Below are 21,784 nucleotides of genomic sequence, written 5' to 3' on the forward strand. Positions count from 1 at the left end.
GGGAGGACAACGCTCATTAGCGCCTGCGGGCTCCAGCACCTCCTCGGGGCTGCATCCCCACCTCTCCCCACCTCTGGCGCTGGGAGACGGCAGACCTGGGGAGGGGGTTGCCGCACTGGAAAGGCAAATCCGGTCAAGAAAACTCTGTCCTGCTCTAATTACTTGGGACACTTGCCAGACACACAGCTCCTGTCACCTCTGCCTGCATCGGTCACACTCGCTGCCTTCCGGTGTCATCTCAACTTCTTATCACTGATGGCCCTGGGGTCTCCAACCCCAGGGCCATCAGTGATGGTGGCAGAAATGGAAGAGAAGGAAAAAGGGACCACCCCAGGGGACTTCCCTGCTGGTCCAGTGGCTAAGACTCCACACACCCAATGCAGGGGGCACAGGTTCAATCCCTGGTCGGGGAACTAGATCCCACATGCATGCTGCAACTAAGAGCCCACATGCCACAACTAGGATCCCACGTGCGAAAACTAAGACCCAGCACAGCCAAATAAATAAATAAATATTTTTAAAAAAAGGGACCACCCCACACACCCGGGACTTCTGCACCCAAGTCCAGCCTCCGACTCTTCACCACCCTCAATCCCTCCTGGGTCTTCAACCCTTTCCTTCCCCAGCCCCTCCTGCCCACACCCACAGCAACTCCCAAGTGACTTCTTCCACAGAAATTGCCTGTTTTCTTAAACTCTATGTGGATATAACAAGGGTGCTGACCTTGCACGGGGTCACTGTGAGAAATAAGGAAATATTCTAGAATGCTGACTGCCAGTGCCTGGCACGCCCCAGACATTCAATACGTGTCAGGTCACTGCACAAAGTTTACACTATTTAGTACTGGAGTTTTGGAACATTAGACAACTGATTTTTGAGAACTGACTTGGTAACACAGCTAGCCTGTTTATTTTCCTTGGGGGTGAAATATTCCAAGGTCTGAAAGACCAACTTGGACATGAACTGAGCACAGAACTCAGGACCGTTAACTAGCAATGTCAGCTCTCGGCCACCAGGAGGCAGCACGGCGTCACCACGGCCACGAGGAGCCAGATCTTACCGATGAGCAGCCAGTAGTTGTGCAGGTAGTTGAGCTTGCTCTTCCCTTTGAGCCCAGGGTCGAACTTCAGGTCCGTGCTGGGTGTGATCACACACTCCCCTTTGTCCCCGATGGTGACACCGTCGGTCTGGGGTCCTTCCAGCAAAGGAAGGGTGCTGCCTCGGGGCTGGGAAGACAGACTGGAGTGAGGCTGGGGGCGCCCATGTGGACAGCAGTGTGCCTGCAACTGTCCTAAGCACGTGGTCCTATTGTGGGGCTGGTCAGGAAGGCAGAGCAGGACTCCAAGGCCCCAAGACTGGGCAGGAGCAGCCCCTCCCTCAGAACGTGACAACGCTGCACTGAAAATTCAGGGGACTTCCCTGGTGGTCCAGTGGTTAAGACTCTGAGCTCCCAATGCAGGGGGCTTAGGTCCGATCCCTGGTCAGGGAACTAGATCCCGCATGCTGCAACTAAGACCTGGCACAGCCAAATAAATAAATAAATATTTTTAAAAAAATACATAAATGAGATAAAATTCCCATGTCTTTTATTTATGTATTTATTTTGGCCACACTGCGCAGCACGTAGGATCTTAGTTCCCTGACCAGGGATTGAACCTGTGCCCCTTGCAGTGGAAGTGCGGAGTCCTAACCACTGGATCGCCAGGGAAGTCCCTCGGACGTCTTTTTAAACGTGGACATCTCTTTAAATGTGGGAACTGGGAAACAGGAAGGGTGTGTGTGGAATTCCAAGAGGCTACTGTGCGAAGCAGATATAAGTGAAGGAGTTACACATGATACAAGTGACCAGGGTGGGAAAGCTCCAGCCACGAGCCCGGTGCTGGCTCGGGCACCGCTGGACCCAGGCAGGCGCTGCCCTGACACGGGAGCAGAGGACTGACTCACTGTGAAGACAGGAGACGCCAACCGAACAGTTCAAACGTCATAAGGACCAAAACGGCGGCCGGGACTGTGATGCCTCAGACACTCAGAGACTGAGCACCTGAGGCAACCTGGCGAGGTCCCAGGAGGCTGGACCAGTCACAAAAGGACGGACAGGATTTGAGGAGGAAAAAAGGAACACGGGAGAGCATCTGAGGTGTGAGGCGCAGCCTGAACAAGGGAACTCTTGGAACTCAGGCAGAGGATGGACGGTGCAGCCCCACAGAGACACTAGCCGTGTGGCAGTGGACGGGTGTCGCGGGGCTGGCCTGAGGGGAGCGTGAACCCCAGCTGGGGAGTTTAGACTTGAACCCGAAAGCCAAGGGGAGTAACCGGGGCTTCCTAGGCTTAGGAGGCTGCTTTAGTCACGTGCATCTCTGCTCATGAGGTACTGACAGAACGTGGTACACGTAGAAATTGTTTCCGAGGATGTTAAGGTCTGTGTCCTGCATCCTCAACTAACAGGATGTTCATAGATAATTCATGCGTTCGTTGCTAAAATGGCACAGGAGTGTTTCGGAAGCTGCATCTATGAGCCCCCCCGCCCCGCACGGTGGACTCACCACAACGGCGACCCCCTCGTGTACCATTGAGGGGGAAGCGTAGAGGCTGGTAGAGTATTTCCCCACATACAGGGTGGGCCTAGGAGACAAACAGATACATGCATTCCACTGTTATTTAATTTCTGGACCCCACAAAAGGGGGCTCTTTGGAGAGGAGAATCACAGCCCCGAATCCCACTCCTAGGAGGAAGCACATTAACCCCCGAGGCTCTCTGGGCCATGGGGGTGTAAAGACAGGGTACTGCCCTGGGAACCAGGAAAGCGGGACTGCAGGCCCCGCTGTCACTGATGCCTTCGAAGCGTGCACAGGCCACCTGCCTGCCAGCCGGGGTTTCCTCATCTGCAAATGGCGGGGCTGCGCTAGCTCACCCCCGCGACAGCCTGAGGAAAGGACCACAAGCAACGATCACCCGGGAGAGACTGGAGGCTTGTAACCATGGCACAGCCTCCAAGACGGCCTGACCAGGGTGCTTTGACAACTGAGCTGCCACCAGAATCCGCACTGTAGTGTCTTGTGGTTCCTAAAGATTCTAGAGGTTTTACAGAAGCCCTGAGAGAGTCAACTGCTCTTATCCAGGGGATGCACAGGAAATCCCAAACCCGGCGAGACTTCCAGTGGGTCCCTGTCAGGGGCATCGAGGAGGGGAGGGGATCCGGCTTTGCCCGTGGTTGTCATCAGCGTGACAACGCAAGGTTGCACATCCAGACCCTGCTGGTTACTATCAACAGCCAGTCTGGGATGGGTCACCTGCTAAATTCTCTAAACCTCTCTCAACAAACCACCTTACGTTTGAACGGTGCCGTAAATTCAGAGAACATTTTACACTCACCCGCTCTCCTCCACGGCTTGGCAAAATGGGAAACTGAGGCTCAGCAAGGCTAAGTGACCGAGTTACAGGCTAGTCACAGGTGGGGATGGAGAACACAAGCCTGCTGAGTCTTAGACACACACACCCTAACACTTTTGTCTTGATTTTTAAAGCAAATACAACTTACAGTAAAATTTTAGAAAATAACAGAAAGTTAAAAAATAAATACATCTCTCATATTCCCACCACCTGAGATAGATCCAGACTGTACTACAGTTAGACAAGGCAGTCTCTTTCCTATTCCCACCCATAATTTTAATTTATTTAATATCTGAGAATCTGAAGCATCCAGGGGTGTCCAGTTCTTAGATTCAGAGGTTTCAGAACAAACGGCTTCAGGGACGCCGGCCCCGAGCCCTGGTCCTCAGGTCATGATACGGCACACTGCTGCTACAGCACCAGAACACCAGGGCCACAGCTGCCCCCTTTTGCCCTGAGTCCCCGACTCACATCAGCTTGCCCTTGGCCTCCGTCTCCTTGGGGAACGGGTACTTCCACTTGGTGATGCGCCCCACCTCGCCCGACATGAAGGTCAGGTAGCGCAGGGTCTCCACAGCGACGTTGATGTGCATCACCTTCCGCAGACCCTCCCGCTGCCAGATGTAAAAAGCCACCACGGGGGAAGCATAGTTCTGGATCCACAGGACGTCCCCAGATTCACTGTCCACGGTCACCACCAGCCCGTCGCCGTTGGACACAAAGTGGGACATTTCTGTACGGATCAGATAAACACAGCGTGTCGAGTCTCAGCCAGCTTGCGACCACATCCTCTGCTCCCCTGGCAAGCTGCAGTCACTCAGCTAGAGGAAACGAGCCTTCTGGAGTGTCCTCAGATCGCCTCCGGACAACTCCGCTGGCCTCCAGTGAACTCTCTCGAGCCCTACGATAGCAAGACACTGAGAGCTGCCGGGTTTATAAATATAAGACAGGGTCGGGCTTCCCTGGTGGCGCAGTGGTTGAGAGTCCGCCTGCCGATGCAGGGGACACGGGTTTGTGCCCCGGTCCGGGAAGATCCCACATGCCGCGGAGCGGCTGGGCCCGTGAGCCATGGCCGCTGAGCCTGCGCGTCCGGAGCCTGTGCTCCGCAACGGGAGAGGCCACAACGGTGAGAGGCCCGCGTACCGCAAAAAAAAAAAAAAAAAAAAAAGACAGGGTCACTCTCTCACGTGGTAATGTTCTTTCTTCACTTGGTAATAGCATTCAATTCAATTAGTGGGATTCAACTGCTGAGGAGAAAGGAAGCAATGGAGAGCCTATGAATCTGGCATTTGACAGCAATCATTTCAAACTACCGAGCAAGCTGAAAGTCAGGGCTGACACTGCCAATGCCCACATGTGACCGCAGAGGAGGTCTGTCAGACTTTCGGGTACCGGTGTTAAGATGGGAAAACTGGCTTTTATGTCACAAGCTGATGTTTAATTCTGCTTCTGCTTCCCATGGGCTTGTAGTTACTTCCTTCTGTGACACAGAGGGACTCAACAAAGTGTGCCCTCCCTCCTCTCGGGCTAAACTCGCCACCATTTTACCTGGGTTCCCTCCACACTTCTCGCCCAGGCCCCTGCCTTCAACACTGACTACTGAAGTATTTACTACGAGTCCATGGGAAGTCCAGAACCTGGTGACCAAGAGTGGCTCAAAAGGAAATGCAGCTTTCTGGAGCCCTCGTTTCCTCACAGGTCACAAACACCCGCCCGACCTCACCAAGCCACCGAGGTGCAGGGGGAACTTACTATATTCCCCGTCGTCCTCGGGCAGCGCAGCCGCGTAGTCGAAGTAGGTGGCGTTCCACCGGAGCTCGCGGGTTTTGGTGTCGTACATGGTGATGGTGTACTCTGGGGAACACACACCAGCCTGTTACCTGGAGGGGCCACGGCACCTGCGGAGGTGCTGACCTCATCTAAATTATAACAGACGAATCCTCCCTAAAAGGTGTGTAAGAAAACCCAGGCCATCCATGTGGAGAGAGACAGGCCACGTGGAGGAAGACTGGAGTCCCAGGCGCAGGAGTGAACCTGGCCGACAGCATGTGGAGCACAGGCCGCCCACGCTGTGCCCTTGAACTCAAGACTCACAGGATCATGAGCGATGTCTCGGTGTTGTTTTAAGCCACTTAAGTTTTCAGGTGGTTTATTATACAGTATAGCAATAGACAGCTGAGATTAGAAATTGTTACCCAGATGTGGGATGGTGCCATAACAAAAACCTATAAAGTGTGGCACTGACTTTGGGACCGGGTGGCAGATGGAGGCTAGAAGAACAGTAAGGAAACTGCTGCTGGAAGCTGAAAACGACGACCCAGGTTAGGTAGTGGTGACACAATTAGTAGGACTACTTCTTGCAGTAACTTGGAAAACAGAAAGAAAGTACCTAATAAACTTGTCGATCTGTCTAAGGAGATTTCCAGGCGGAATGCAGAACATGCCAAATGGTTTCTCTTAACTGCGTATGGTATGACGTAAGGCAGATAAGCTAAAGAAGAAACGATTCAGTTTTCAAGCTGAATCTAGAGGAACTATAGAGGGTCCAGGACTGATGCCCTAGCTGGAAAAGATTCTCAATGTAAAAAATGGCCTTAGGGCAAAGATCAGGTTCAGGTGCTACCAGTAAAAAATGGCTTTGGGGTCAAGATCAAATCAAAGATGAGGCTGTAAGACCCTCCTTTGAGGCCTCAGAAAGATTTAAGGTGGTCCTACATAGACCCTCTGCTAAGTAGGAGGGTTCTAAGAACCATAAGAGTGCTGTCCCATACCTCAGAGTAGAGAGATTTGTGGGTATGGCTTTATATCTAATGGAGTAGACTATAATTTGACACATGGGAAGCCCACGAAGATTTTTAAGGGGGTAATACCAGCATGGACCAAAAAAAACAGAGACAGTCTAAAATGGGGGGGAAAAAAAAGTCCTCTTTATCCCCAACTTTCAATGGACAAGGAACAGATTGAGAAAGCTACAAAACCCTAACTGTTTCTTAAGGAAAAGAAAGGACTTCTCAGAGGGAAGGACCAGGCTGCTGAGAACAATATATTGGGGAACCAATTCCAGAGGGCAAGACTGGGCCCTAATCAAAGAATCTTCCCCGCCTTCAGAGTAGGAGAACCTGAAAACATGTGCCTGGCTGGATTCCAGAATCACTAAGGACCAGTGACTGCTGTGTGTCTATCCTTCCCTCCCTTTTTGAATGGGAGTGTCCAGTGCAACTCTCCTGTCTGTGTCTATGTTGGAGGGGAGATAATGTGTCTCCTTTGATTCACAGGTCTCCAGATCAGGAGCCTTACCCACTTCCAAACCAGATACAGATCACAAGCTGCTGGATTTTGAGCCCCATGCTGTGGCTGGACTTGGGGAGTCTTGGGAAGGGGTGAGTATATTCTGCATATAGGAGGATTGTGAACTATTGCAACCAGAGGGAAGACTGTGGTGGAAGGTCTGAAAAGATCACCACCATCAATGCTCCCCCATCCCTGTACCTTACGTGACAGTCTTCCCACTATGAGGCTGAGTCTATTTCCCCACCCCTTGATTCCGGGCTGGCCCCGTGACTTACTTTGACCAACAGACTGCAGTGGAAGTGAAATTCCAGGACTTCTGAGCCCAGACCTTAGAGGCATTGTAACGTCCACTTTTTTTTTTTTTTTTTTTGGCCGTGCCTCACCACTTATGGGATCTTAATTCCCAGACCAGGGGTTGAACCCAGGCCCTCAGCAGTGAAAGCGCGGAGTCCTAACCACTGGACTGCCAGGGGATTCCCGCAATGTCCACTTTTACTCAAGAGGAGAACCCAGCCGCCATGTAAAGAAGTCCAGGCTATCTGCATGGAGCTGAACCAAGGTCCCAGACATCTGAGTGAGCCCAGCCAATAGCCTGTGGAGTGGAGGCCATCCATCCCTGCTGAGCCCATGGAATTGTGAGCAGTAAAATGTTGGTGTTGGAAGCCGCTAAGTTAGGGTGGTCTGTTATGCAGAGACAGATAATGGAAACAACAGGTAGCATTATACGCCCACACACACATGCCACCGGAAGCCAGAGCATAGCCCAATTCCCTCAGACACCACAATTCTACCCGAGAACCAAACAATGTTTATTCCTGGGTGAAGGTGAGACCACTGTAAGACTTTATTTACAGCGTCCTGCAGTTTCACAGAGACCCCCCACTGTGATTACAGGAGAGCTCAGCCAGCCTCTAGGGCCCAAGATTATTAGTCTCATTTTTAGAAAAGCACTGTTTTCCACAGCACCTGAAGGAAGGTTCTGTCTCTCTTTTTTTTAAGGCCTTGGCTACCTGAATGCTTAGACCTAAGTTTAGCGCTCAGTTGTAACGACTGCATCTTAGGTTTTCTTGCTCTCTTCCCCTTTTAGCTCTATTTTAGCCATCCATTCCAGTTTTTATGGAGTAGTGGTGTAGGTCAGGGGCTGCACATGTGAAACGAGTAAGGCAGGTCCCTGGAGGAAAGGGCCCCCACCCATTCACTCGCTGCAGCCTCTGTACACCTGCTATGTGTCAGCAATGCGCCAGGTGTGGAGACTCAGCAGGCGAACAAAACCAAGTCCTGCCCTCAGGAAGCTGACAGTCTAGCAGGGGAGGCAGAAAATATGCACATATGATTTAGAAACACGTAGTGACGAGTGTTGAGAAGGAAGGGGCTCTAGAGGGAGGAGGTGGGAAATGGTGTGCCGAGGAGGGTGCTGCTGATGCCTGCAAAGGGCCACCGATGGGCGGTGTGAACGGCTGTGCGTGCCGAGCACGGAGAGCTGTGGTCCCCGGGCGGTGGGGGAGCTGCGAGGCGGGGAAAGGCTTCACGGAGAGGGAGCCTTCTGAGCAGCGCTGGGAAGGAAGAGTGGATGCCGGCCACACAGGCAAGAACGTGTGTACCTGGTAGAGACGGACCCACTACTCCAAGTTTAAAAAAATAGCACTGCTTATTCTGGGACCTGATTGGAAATGTTCAAGTGAGGGAAATGCAGCGGGGGAAGAGGCAAAAGAGGTAGCGGAGGCATCAAAGGGGCTTTGCGGGCTATGGTGCAGTTTAGACTGGAATCCTCAGGCACTGGGGAGCCACTGGGCTGGGGGGCGGCTCTTATAAAGGGGAATGACATGGTAAATCTGTGTGTGGACTAGACAGCTCTGGCCAGCTTCTAGAGAATGAAGCCCGGAGGCAGAGACCCACGGGGAGGCTACTTCAGGTCCTTTTTTGTAGACAGGCAGGTGGTACATGATAAAAAGTTCCTTCTTACCTGTTCGCCCAAGATACAGAAGAGAGGTTGATGGGCAGAGACTATCTGCAAAGGCCGATGACAAAGTCTGCTGTTTCTCCCCGGTCAGGAGGTCAATGACGTACCAGATGTCCTGCTTTTTACCTGCAAGGTCACAAGGACATGCTGTGGTTTACACTTGCCCAATGTGGAAAAAAACATCTCTGCCAAACTAGCAGCGCGAGATGTTCTCTGCACTGACAGACAGGCCTGAAATTCTTACGACGTCAAACACATTTCTCTGTTGCTCCAAGGGTGACAAGGTTAATGGTAATGTAGAGATAATAAAACTTCTTGGACCACTGGGTCTTATAACAACTTAATAACCTAGTCATGGTATAAAAATGTCTCCAAGCCTAATAATGTAATAACTCACAGATTTTATTGCTCTGATGAGTGGCTTTAAATATGAAAAATCTGGCCTGTAAAGGCAATCCTTTTCCCATAGACTAGGATCTATATAAATCCAGAAATGTACCCAGGGGTTTGTCTCCCTGGTAACCATCATTCATATGTCTCAACATCCCTACTAATGAGCCCTCATGTAAAGAGGATCTACAGTTACTGTTTATAACTCTAATTAGCTGGTACCTGTGACCGGGCAGTAGGGTTGGTGGCAACCTGGTGCTAATGAGGCCAAAGTTATCTCGACCGTGACCCCAGCCAGTAAGTGACTCCCCAGCCACACGCTATACCCCTCCCCTCATTCAGCTGATTAAAAGGTATAAACAGGTGGACAGCATAGCCAAACAACACGATTAGGAAAGCTCAAAGCATATGTACCAATACCTATGGTTATATACACCAGAGCATCCTAGTAATGGTGAGTTACTAAGAAAGCTGCTTTATAAATACAGGATATTATTACCACTGCAATTTCAAGATAAATACAGCTCCCACCTGAAGGTCAACGCCTTCACCGTGATGCGCACATTTCTGTTTTGTAAGGCTTGCTTTGTAAGACAAGCCTTGCCTCTTGTGTCTTCCTACCTTATTGGCCAAGTTTCCTATTTCAAGGGACTCTTGGAAGCACAGTACCAAGATGCCAGGAAGATCACAGGGCATTAGAATTTGCTAAAGCTACACTTAGTTCTAACAGAGGTAGCACACGTCCGAAACTTGTCTGTGGATCGCAACTTCCCGTTCTCGAAGACAAATCTTAATATGAAAAAGATCTGAAGACAGAGAGGAAACATCACCAAACAGCTGTGACCAGGATCCCTTTCCATCTGGCTTGGCACCCTTCTGGTTACTTCAAGGACCATCATAGTCTGCATAACTCAGCTACCACTTTAATGGATGGATCGGCCAACTGCCACAACTTTAAATGCACCCTAAGTGATGAACTGCTGGTCAGAGCTGGAAGACCACACAGAAAACAGTGACACAGATGGTGAGAAGATGTTCAGAGGGACCTGGGGCATGGCCCAGAAGACAGAGAAAGCCTGTGTTGATCACTTCCTCTGAATCCCCAGGCTGGGGGCTTCCTCATTCTGAAGGTGTGCAAGGAAGCAAGAGCCCCAGTCTCCTTAGACAAAAACTTAAAATCCAGCTTGGGCCTGCGCTTGAGGCCCAGAAACACACATAAAGCTCCCGAGGCATGAATAGGCAATAAGCACTTTAAGTTCCTCAGAAAGAAAGCTGCTTTATAAATACAGGATATTATTACTACTACACTTTCAAGACAAATACAGCTCTCATTTGTATTACAAATGCATTTTTATTGACATTTTGGCAGCAACAATGTAAAAGAAAAGCAGCTGATCTGATGCTTTGAAGATGTGACCCCTGTAGGTATGAAGGCAGCTTATCTAAGCAAGCTGTTAAGTGCTGTTTTTAATCCAATATTCTGATAGCAGGAAATACTAAGAAAGCCCTATAATTAATAGGCAGAGCCTGGCTTCCCTTTCTTGGCTCAGACGATGGTGTTCACTTTAAATTTCATCCAGTTGCTTCTGGGTACGCTGCAAGTTGCAATCTGTAAATCGCAAGGGTAGGTCAACACAGCAGCTAAAAGCTTGTTAAATGAGTAACCTAGTGGTGTCAAGTCTGCTCCCAAGTGGGGGGAACCCTTTCTTAATAGGTCAGCTGATCCTGGCATGAACCAGCACAACCGAGGCAAGAAAGACCTTTCCCAGAAGGGCCAGCGGGGGAGTGACTCTACACCTCTCTCTCAGACACGCCACTTTCCCAGATTCTGGGGTTCATTTCCAAAAGGGATCAAAGTTTCAGGAACCCTTACCCATGTAGAGAATTCCATCCGAACTTCGGCAAGGGGATGCCTGCACCAACTCTGGGATCGTAAAGGGAAGTTTCTTTTTTAAAAAAAAAAAAAAGGAAAAGAGAAAAAAAAAGTTAACCAAGTCTTGTGCAATTATTACAATTTCACTGGACAGTTTCTGTTACCCAATTCTGCTAAAAGGGGAGGAGCCCTGTTGATGGTAGATGGGAGTTTTCCTAACTGGAAACCAGGGAGAAGGGGCTCCCCAGGCTCCCCTATCCACTTTGGACAAGCCCTCAGCTCCCAGGTTCTGGGCATTATAAACAAGAATTCTTTTACTTGACAAGCCCCTCAAAGTCTCTTGTCCAGAGCGCTCCTGGGGATGACACAAACCTTCTCTAAAAAGACATACATATATGGAGAGTTATACAATCTTTGAAATTCTAAGGGGGGCGGGCAGGAAGAATTGTCCTGTCTTGGAAAATTGTCCCAGAGCCGGCTTGACTGAAAATGCTCCACAGAGAGGGAGTGAGCCATGAGACTATTCTGAAGAGAAGCAGCCTCGGTGCCCAGCTGAAGCCTCGAGGGAAAGGAGAAGTCATCACTCATGGGCAACACAGGAGTTTGAGGCAGGAAAAGAAGTTTTGGTGTTTTCTCTAGCAAATAATTCTCTACTGAGAAACAGAAGAAAATTGGGTCTTTTGGTATTAAAAGGAAGTTATGGTAGGTGCCAGGAAAAGAAACTCAGAGCAATCCACATGTTTCAACTGCATTTCATCATAAAACCGATTCTTCTGAGTCTACAGCTGACATCTGACAAGTTCTTTTGGTTAATGTTTGTTTCAGAATACTTTATTTTTGGAACGCTCTGTGTTCTTGAAACCGTTCCACAGATACCTGCTTCTACGACGCTGTCACCTTTCTCTCCAAGAAAGCAAAGATTTCTCTTGAGCTTTAGTAAACAGGACTTTAAATAACCAATAATGTGGATTTCCCCATCATCCTGATGTTTAAACTAAGCCTTAGGAAAGGAAAAATGCCACGGAGAGGCAGTAACGACTGGGTTTCCCCCAGATGTTTCTGAGGATCAGAAAGTCGTTGCAAGGTTTCCAGTATGGAGCCTGGCAGTGTCTGCTCAGCGCCTCCTGAGTGCTGGCTGAGCCATGAGAACCTGCTGGTCCAGATTAATGTTTCTGAACTCTGAGCTGTACATTTAAAAGCTCACTGAGGAAGCTGTGAAAAGATACTGATGCCCAGGCCCCAATCCAGACCACCTGATTCAGAGTCCCCAGAAATTTTTTTTTTAAGCTCTCAGGTGATCTCAACGTACAGCTAAACTGAAGGTCAGTGGTCTAGAGCCTCCGGAGTACAAAGCAGCTAAATACACTCACCGTCAGGCCTTCATTATTCTTGCCCCCAAGCGTATACAGGCTGCCATCATTGGGATCTGGGAGGAATGCAGGCCTAGAGGTTAAGCAATAAGTATCAGTGAAAGATTATCACCCAGGGCACAGAGTAAAAATACCAAAGCCATGATTGGTGGGGTGGGGGGAGTGGTGTGTGTGTGTGTGTGTGTGTGTGTGTGTGTGTGTGTGTGTGTGTGTGTGTGTGTGTGTGTGTGTGTGTGTGTGTGTGTGTGTGTGTGTGTGTGTGTGTGTGTGTGTGTGTGTGTGTGTGTGTGTGTGTGTGTGTGTGTGTAAGACAATTCCACCCACTGCTCTTTCATTTTACCCGCAGATAATAAAATATCCTTCTGGGGCTCTATACTAGAGTGAAAAAAAAGCAACCTACAAAGGAAAACCAGTACAAAACCACAGAAGACTAAATCATCATTCCGTCAAAGCGTCCTGGATGAAGGTAAAATAAGTGAAAAGGACCCAGCAAGTCTGCTTTTCAGTTTCCCAGTCAATTGCATATAGAACTTCAACAATTAATATTTAATAGCATGGCATGGTACGTAAACAGGGAGAACAAATCTGCCTTTGGTGTTCCACAAACATTCATTTTGAGGAGGCAGTGAAAGCAGACTCTGAAAGCTTGACATGAAAAAGAACCTGCCAAGGGGATGGGTCAAGGTCTCATCAGTAGCTTCCCAGGAAGCAGGTTCGAGGTGTTCTTTTGTAAAGTTAACCTGCTAACGACTGAACTACACTCAGAAACCCCTTGCTGAATCTTTCCTCTAACGAGTTTATAGCATCATTTGAAGCTCTTGGAGGTGCTGTCCAACTTTTACTCCAAAACACACACTCTAGTAACAGGTCACGTTCCTGTCTCCTCTCCACAGTTAAGCACAGTGAAGAGGGAGAGATCTAAAGACCCCTGGGCCCTCCTGAGGACTTGGGAAGCTTCAGTTCAAAACTCGACTTAAGTTACATCTCAAATAAGCCTTTTTAACACCAGTGCCTTCCCACCCCGCCTCCCAGGGAACTGACCACCTCTCCCCAACACGGGCTTCTTTCTTTCAAAGCACCTGTAAGACCTCCTATGTCTCAGTCGCTCTCATTCTACCTTTAATTTATGCGTACGTGTACTCCCAGCAGCTAGCTTCGTAAACACTGATGGAATAAAATAGAAGATGAATTAAAGGGAAGTGCTGCGGCAAATCAGAAAACTTACTCTTCCACGTGTGTTGGAACCTGCAGGACTGGATCTGTGCAAAAGAACAACAACAAAGGCACCGTCAGACAGACTCTAAAATATCAAGGTTCCTAGAGTTCCCAGGACTAGCTCACAAGATGGACCGATAAACTTATCTACATAACGTATGTGAAGGCACTTTAGAAAACTCACACACAGAAACACAAATGTAAGCTCTTACAACTGTCGCCGAGATTGGAGAGAAGCCTGAGAGCAGAAGGGAACTGCTGTCAGGAAACGTGCCTCTAACTTGGGGGACGGGCGTAGAAGGAAACACTGGTGACAACCCGCAGTGGACAATGGGTCACAGTGTCACTATCTGACACGTCAAGGACTTCTAAAACCTAAATCATCCCTTGGTCAGATGCCTGTCCTGCTGCTAGATACTCCCATTGGGAAAAGCAAAACTGTGACTTAAGAAGCAACTTGGCTGTTGATGAGAATTTGACTGGATGGTAAATGGTAAATACACGCCTTTGCGGGCAGGAATATGACAATTTTAGAGCCTTGAGTGTTCATTCTTCTTGATTCCCTTCGATCCATTAATTCCATTTCTCGAAAATCTAGTTTAAAAACAACACAAAACGTGGAAAATGCTTTCAGTACAAAGATCCTCACAGCAGCATCACAAATGACCTAACTATTCAGTGATATGGTTACATTATGGACTGTCCACTTGGTAGAAAATTAAGGCTTCTGAAAGGGCTTATAAAGTTTAAAAAACTGTATAAATCTTTATACTGTTATGTTCAGGAGAAAAGATAACATTGTACCTAGAGTATTAATGCAGCTGAGGAGAAAAACCTTCAATATGCATTAAAAAAAAACCAGATGGAAAGGCCAAAAAAAAGAGTGGGAACTGTAAGTTATCTTTGTTGGAAATAGAAATGACTCCCCCACCTTTTCTATATTGGTCAAATTTTCTACAAAAGTAGGCATTACTTTTGAAATCAGAAAAAAAGTTTTGTTCTCCAAGTCTGTTTTAATATTTGCAATAGTCTAAGTGGCAGAATTTCTCCCTCCCTAGATTCTCCTGGGCACAAATCAAGAGGATGCCCCTGATTCCATGGGGTGGATGGAGGTGGGACAGAGAGGCCACTGACACTGCTGTAACAGAGCTAAATCCCCAGGCACAAGACCGCACAGCGATGAGGCATTTCCAGCCATCAAGACCCCACAGGCTATAGGCCACGCTGCCCACAAGTTCAAAGCTGGGGGCGAGGACGGCAAATACTGTGATATGATTTTGGACACAGGCTCTGCTTATGGTGACAGAGAGCTGTCTAATTCCCTGGGTCAGCCTGGATTCTCAGATGAAGGAAACTCTTTCAAGCCTTATCATCTGTTGACTTTGCTTTACAAGCCCGGCTCTGACACGAAGGCATATGGGTGCTCACAACAACAGAAGCGCACACACCACGTGTGGTCTGTGGGCAGCAAACAAACAATTCATTAAAACCAAAAGCATTTCAGGAAACAGGAGGAACTTTCAGTCAGAAAGCACATGTTTATTGTTCCCATTAATCACCTCTCGGTACACTCTCACAAACAGACTGATGCAAGAGACAGGAAACGAGGGCACACAGCACTCACCCTCCTGAAACAGTCAGGGAGCAATTATAACCCAGTTCCTCCAACGCAGCCCAGAAGCCGTGCACGCCAGGGACAGCCAGAAGGCATATTCCAAAGAAAACACAGCAGTCAAGAGGGCGTCGGTTTTGCTCACTTCAGCCACTTAAAGGTATCGCAGATCAACACAGATGGGGAGGACACTACCAGATCCCAGCCATTCACCAGAAACAAGCCGTGGAGACCAACGGGATTTCCATTCCTGTTCCTGAGCTTATCTTTGCTGGACAGTGTTTGCTCACTCTCAGGGTCTCGTCCTCTGGCGCAGACTTTCCTGGTTTTCTAGAGCTTATTCACTGCTCACCTGACACGGAGGCCTCAGGTCCCAAAGTGTACCCTGCACCAGAAAGGTTCCAGTTAAGACACAGGCTACCAGCAGAAGCCAGAGAAGGATGGGTAGACACCTACATGGGTGCTGAAGAGCCATGCTTTCTCCTAGGCTTAAGGGGACATGAACTCCAGCAGGGGTACTTTCTCATCCACTCATAATATAGGGTCTCCGGAATAAACATCTGCAGAGCCGCAGGCCATGTCACAGCATGACTGTTAACACAGCTCCGATACAGGCAAGCAAATGTGTAACCATGACCTATTCCACACATTTTTTTCCCTTAAAGAATCATCTGAACCTGAGCTTTGCTTTAAAATACTATAGGAAAAAAAAAAAAAACCATATGGGAGGGGGGCAGATAAGACAAAAAATGGCAGCCTGTTGACAAATGTTTAAAGATAGAATTGACAACACTGGCCTGTCATTTTACTGTTCTCTCTACATATGCTTGAAATTTTCCATAACAGAAAAGGTTAAAAGATAAAAATATTTGAAAAGCCAGCAAAAGGCACCATCTGAAAACGTGCACTGAAAGCCTAACACGAAAAAGGAGTTGTTTTGGATTTAATAATGAGAACTGGTATCAGGCAAGATTCTTGCTCTTAAAAAAAAAAAAACATCACCCATGTGAAAAGGAACAGTGGCCTAACCCTAAGGCTATAAACAAACACTGGTACAAAATAAGGCTCTCTACCTATAGGGGACTGATAAGGATAAAAGCCATCTCACAAAGCTGCTTTACTTTCAGAAGGAAAAAAAAAGGGGGGGGTTACTTTACAAGTATAAAAATGGGTGTTATTCAAGGTAAAGGTAAAGCTATCAGAAGAGGGAAAAAAAAAAAAAAAAAAAAAGCTGAGGGCTTCCCTGGTGGCGCAGTGGTTGGGAGTCCGCCTGCCGATGCAGGGGACGCGGGTTCGTGCCCCGGTCCGGGAGGATCCCACGTGCCGCTGGGCCCGTGAGCCGTGGCTGCTGAGCCTGCGCGTCCGGAGCCTGTGCTCCGCAACGGGAGAGGCCGCAGCAGTGAGAGGCCCGCGTACCGCAAAAAAAAAAAAAAAAAAGCTGAAATCAGTGTTTGGTCTCAAAGATTAAGACAGAAACAGATCTGCCCACTGCTCCCCTGGGAGCAGCCACTGTGCTCGGTTCCCCTCCAGGGTCCATCCAGCTCAGACCTGAGACGGCACAACCTTTACTCTTGGAGAAACCTGGGTGAGGTCAGGTGACACTCACGGCTCCTGTTTTGCGCTGATCGAATCCTCCTTTTCAATCTGAGGCAGAGATGACTCGAAATAAATGTAAACATCTTGTATCTACAAAAGAAGTGCGTTTTCGTCTTTCCAAGAATACCTTTCTCGCCTTCATCCTCGATCCCATCCTCTCTCAAACCTCACACCTTCTCCCTCTGCGCTGGACCCCAACCGCACTCTTCACTATGCTCCCTTCTTGAGCTCTCAGCCCATCGGCAACAACAGCTCTACCCTTCACCCCGCGGGCTATCCCACGTGCCTGCTGCCCCAGCCCACGGGCTTCATCCCTCCCCTCCTTGAGTCTCTCCACCTCCGGGCCTCTGTGGTCCTTGCACTGCACTGATTTTTCCCTCACCTCTCCCTCTCTCTCTCCCACCCACTCCTCTCCCCTCTCCTCCCCACTCCCTACTCCAACAGGGAGGAACTTTTCCAGGTTCTCCCCTCAGTTCTCTCCAAGAGCACATCCACCTCTGTAGCTTCAACCATAACCACAGTGGGGAAATGCTAGGTCCCCATCTCTCGAGCTCTTCTTTCTGGATGGACTGGACATTTCCACTATCTCCTGCGAGCACCTCGACCGCCACTTGCCCAAATCACACCCTCCATCTTTCTCTCCAGACTGGTCTGACTACCCTATTTTGTTAACGCCATTCTCCTAGAAGGCGGGCAACCCTCAAACCGTTCTGTTGACACTCATTTCTCCGCCAGCACCTACCATCAGAAGCCAAACTCCGCGGTCTATTCCATCATCCTGTTTCCTACTCACAGCATCCCTTCAACATCATTGGAACCCCTTGTCTTTCAAGAGCTCCCTTTTCTCCTAGTCTGTGTGCCCTTTGGGATCAGAAAGACCTATGCTTAAATCCTACTCTGCCAAATCTCTCTGAGCCTCAACTTCCTCATCAGTGAAGAGAAAAAAAGAAATAGAGATAATAACACCAAACTCATGCAGCATCTCCATGTGGATTAAAGAAGGTTAAATATTTGTTAGGACCGTAAGTCAGTGCCTTGATAGAGACTGATCCTTCTAAAGACGTAAATCAGATTATGCTTCCCTGCCACTCACAATCCTTTGATGGGTCCCATCTCACTCAGTAGAGGCCAATGTTCACACTGCGGCCTACAAACCCCACACAATCCTACCCTCCCACACCCACCCTGGCACTCTCCGCTTATCTCCTCCTCACTCTATTCTGGTGAGGAGGAATGCTGGAATGCCATGCGGGAATACAGGGTATTCCTCGAATACTGCCAAGCCTGCCCCTGCCTTGGGGCCTTTGCATTTACTGTTCCCTGTGCCGAGGTCTTTGATCAAATGTCACCATCTCAGAGAGGTCTTCCACGACCATCTCCTACCCCACCCAGGATTCCCTACCCCTCTTCCCTGCTTAACTTTTCTCCATGACACTTACCACCTCCAAAGTACTGTATATTTTGCTTATTTTTTTAATGTCCGACTCTGGCCACTGTAAGATCCAAGGGGGCTGGGATTTATCTTTCGCTGCCTGCTATACCCCCAACATCTAAAACACTGCCTGGCGCACAGGAGCTGCTCAATATATTTACTGAATGGGGCAATCGATAAATGTTAGTTTCCTTCCCACTTCCACTCCTGCCCTGCCTGGATATCCATTGCTGATCACTTCCTACAATCCAGCAGCTATGCTCTATCAACCCTCAACCCAGAATCCACCTAGCAATCCCCTTTCCTCTGCCCAGGCTTCTGAGCACTGCCGAAGAAAACACTATAATCACTTGTGGAGACACCAAAATATATGTATGGCCAGCTGGGCCCCATGTCAGAGGAAATATGTTTATCTACTTCCTGGTTGGCCTCTGTTCCCCGTTCCTCACAGCTGGTGTTTCGGACCTTCACTCCTTGCCTCAAGGCTCTTTCCTCTCCGCACATGACTCCCCTCTGTGGCACAGGGGAAGTGAGGGGAGCAGAGAGAGTTCTCAGAAACTTCCTACCCCTCACCCTCCAGGTTGGTCCAACCCCACCCTTCCCTTCACATCTCTATAAGAGGACGTTTTCACCTTCATGTTCACAGATATTTCACACTCACACATCTAAAGCCCCCAGACGGTATCCTGTCTCCAAGGATCTTCAAATCCTTCTGGCTAACTCCTTCCCCTCTACCTACAAACACACCAAACCTCTGGGGTCCCCTTGCCTCCTTTGTACACGCTCCCCGTTCTCTCCTAAGTGCATCCACTTGAAGTGTACAGTTTGACGAGTCTTTTTTTTTTTTTTTTTTTTTGGGCCATGCTGCACGGCTTGTGGGATTTTAGTTCCCCGACCAGTAATCGAACCTGGGCCCTTGGCAGTGAGGGCACAGAGTCCTAACTACTGGACCACCAGGGAATTCCCTCGATGAGTCTTGAAAAACATGCACATCCACGTAGCTATCCTCATGATCAAGATACAGAATATTTCCATCACCCTGAAACATCTTCTCATATCCCCTTAGATTCAATACCCTAACCCCCACCCCAGACACCACTGACAGATCTGTTATGTTTGTTCTAAAATTTCACAAATGGAATTCATACAGGAGGTTCTCTTTTCTGTCTGGCTTCTTTCTCTCTGCATGTTTCTGAAATTCACCCATAATGTTGAGTGTATCAGTTTGTTCTTTTTTGCTGCTGAATAGTACTCCACTGTATGGGCATACCATCCATTGTTTATCTGTTGATGGATGTTTGGGTCATTTCCAATTTTTGGCTGGAAAAACGTGAATAAAGCTGCTAGGAACATTTGTGTACACGTCTTTGGACCTATATTTTCATCTCTCTTGGGAAAATACCTGGGAGTAGAATGACTGAGCCATACTGTTTACATTTGACTTGACAAGAAACTGCCAAACAGCCCTCAAAAGGGGCTGTACGATTTTGCATTCCCACCAGCAATGTGTAAGTTGCCTAGAGTTTTTTATCTTTAAAAAAATTTTTTTAACACACAAAAATCAATTGATAAACATGTTGACATCAAAATTAAAAACACAGTATCATATACAGTTCTTTAAAAAATACTTAGATGTAAATCAAACAAAAGAGGGACAAGACTTATATGTTGAAAACTTCAAAATGCTGATGAGAGAAATAAAAGATCTAAAATGCAGAGACATACCATGTTCATAGTATAGAAGATTCAACATAGAAAAGATACCAATTCTTCCCAAACTGATATACAAGTATAATGTAATTCCTATCAAAATTCCAGAAAGATTTTTTAAAAAACATCTTTATTGGAGTATGATTGCTTTACAATGGTGTATTAGTTTCTGCTGTATAACAAAGTGAATCAGCTATACATATACATATATCCCCATATCCCCTCCCTCTTGCGTCTCCCTCCCACCCTCCCTAACCCACCCCTCTAGGTGGTCACAAAGCACTGAGCTGATCTCCCTGTGCTATGCGGCTGCTTCCCACTAGCTATCTATTTGACATTTGGTAGTGTATATATGTCCATGACACTCTCTTCGTCCGTCCCAGCTTACCCTTCCCAGTCCCCGTGTCCTCAAGTCCATTCTCTACGTCTGAGTCTTTATTTCCGTCCTGCCCCTAGGTTCTTCAGAACCTTTTTTTTTTTTTTTTGCCTATAGTTTTTTAAATGTTGATTCCTAGGTCTTTCCCCCAGGAAGTTGATTCTGTAGGTAGAGCCAGGGAATTTGAATTTTTAACACATGTGAGGTCATTCTGATGCTGAGCCATACCGGGAAACCAATGCTCTGCATCCTCTGTTTCACCCTCTCACTTTCCATACCTTTCTCAAGGCACTGCTCTCTGGCCCCTACCCTCAGGATAAGGTCAAAACTGTCAGTGTCGGGCCTCCCTGGTGGCGCAGTGGTTGAGAGTCCGCCTGCCGATGCAGGGGATACGGGTTCGTACCCCGGTCTGGGAGGATCCCATATGCCGCGGAGCGGCTGGGCCCGTGAGCCATGGCCGCTGGGCCTGCGCGTCCGGAGCCTGTGCTCCGCAACGGGAGAGGCCACAACAGTGAGAGGCCCGCATACCGCAAAAAGAAAAAAAAAAAAAAAAAAAAAAACTGTCAGTGTCAAGTTCCAGTGGCCGAGCCTAATAAACACTGACAAATCCTTCTCATTAGGTCTCCACATGACATCTGGCAACATTCTCCAGTGGAGCCCCTGACCCGGTCCCACTTCCAACTGCTTATGGAGTCTCTCAGCCCCAGAACCCGTCATCCATCCTGAATCTGCTCCTCCTTTTGAATCCCCCAGATCGGTTCGTTGACCACACTTCCACCCGGTCACACAATCTGGAACCTCAGAGTTCTCCTGACTTCCCCCGCTTCTCTTAATTCTAACCCTCTCCCATTCAATTAGATCCTGAGTTTTATAAGATTAGACCTACTAAACGTTTCTCAAAAATCTAGGTCCTCCTTTTCCTCTCCTTCACCAAAATGTGGCAGTCACCACTTCCCACTGGCTCGACGTCAGTCTCCTAACCAAGCTCCCCGTCTCGGACCTCTGCCCCTCAGACATGCACTCCACCCACTGCCCAAGGGCTGTCAAAGGCAAATCTGTTCTTGTCTTTCCTCCATGTAAAATCCTACAACGGCTCCCCTCTGCCGACTGAATACCTTCTATCTCTGTGGCTCAGGTCAGAGGTTCCCAAACTTTGTTGGTTCACAGCACCCTTAGTGTCTCAGTAATTTCTTCACAAGGCCCGAGGCCAAAATGGCTCCATTTATTAAGTGGTTAGGTCCAAATGACTTAAGTATTTAGGGCCTCGCAACGTAGAGGCCATGTGGAAAAAAATACTACTACACATAAACTGAAAGAGAAATGTTTATGTCATTCTTAACCATAATTGCTCACTAGTGGGATGTGTGTACCCGTTGGGCGCTGCACATATCCCAAATCTTATACTCCTGTTAGACACAGCCACGCTCATTACCATTCCATGTTGATTTTCATGTAGTATTTGAATTGTATCACAGCGACAGCCCAAAACTCAGCTGTGCAAAGACACATCCTTGAGAGGAAAGTAGCGCAATCTAATGTTGAAAGTACTAACTACCTCAGGCGTGGTG

At 48.3% G+C, this 21,784-nt stretch overlaps 1 protein-coding gene across 4 annotated transcripts in view; it reads right to left on the minus strand.

The window, feature by feature from the left end:
• ERN1 (endoplasmic reticulum to nucleus signaling 1) overlaps positions 1-21,784 on the minus strand; it is an 85,547-nt gene that overhangs the window by 22,884 nt on the left and 40,879 nt on the right. For all 4 annotated transcript variants that reach the window (XM_082604289.1, XM_082604292.1, XM_082604291.1 and 1 more), the window contains 8 exons: positions 13,501-13,534; positions 12,276-12,348; positions 10,906-10,978; positions 8,646-8,768; positions 5,144-5,245; positions 3,863-4,124; positions 2,544-2,622; positions 1,061-1,226 (listed from right to left, as the gene is read on the minus strand). In XM_082604289.1, coding sequence (XP_082460415.1) covers positions 1,061-1,226; positions 2,544-2,622; positions 3,863-4,124; positions 5,144-5,245; positions 8,646-8,768; positions 10,906-10,978; positions 12,276-12,348; positions 13,501-13,534 — 912 coding nt within the window. The remainder of the gene's footprint in view (positions 1-1,060; positions 1,227-2,543; positions 2,623-3,862; positions 4,125-5,143; positions 5,246-8,645; positions 8,769-10,905; positions 10,979-12,275; positions 12,349-13,500; positions 13,535-21,784) is intronic.

This window comes from Mesoplodon mirus (genome assembly GCF_964341445.2).
Source record: "Mesoplodon mirus genome assembly, chromosome: 18".
Classification (NCBI taxonomy): domain Eukaryota; kingdom Metazoa; phylum Chordata; class Mammalia; order Artiodactyla; family Ziphiidae; genus Mesoplodon; species Mesoplodon mirus.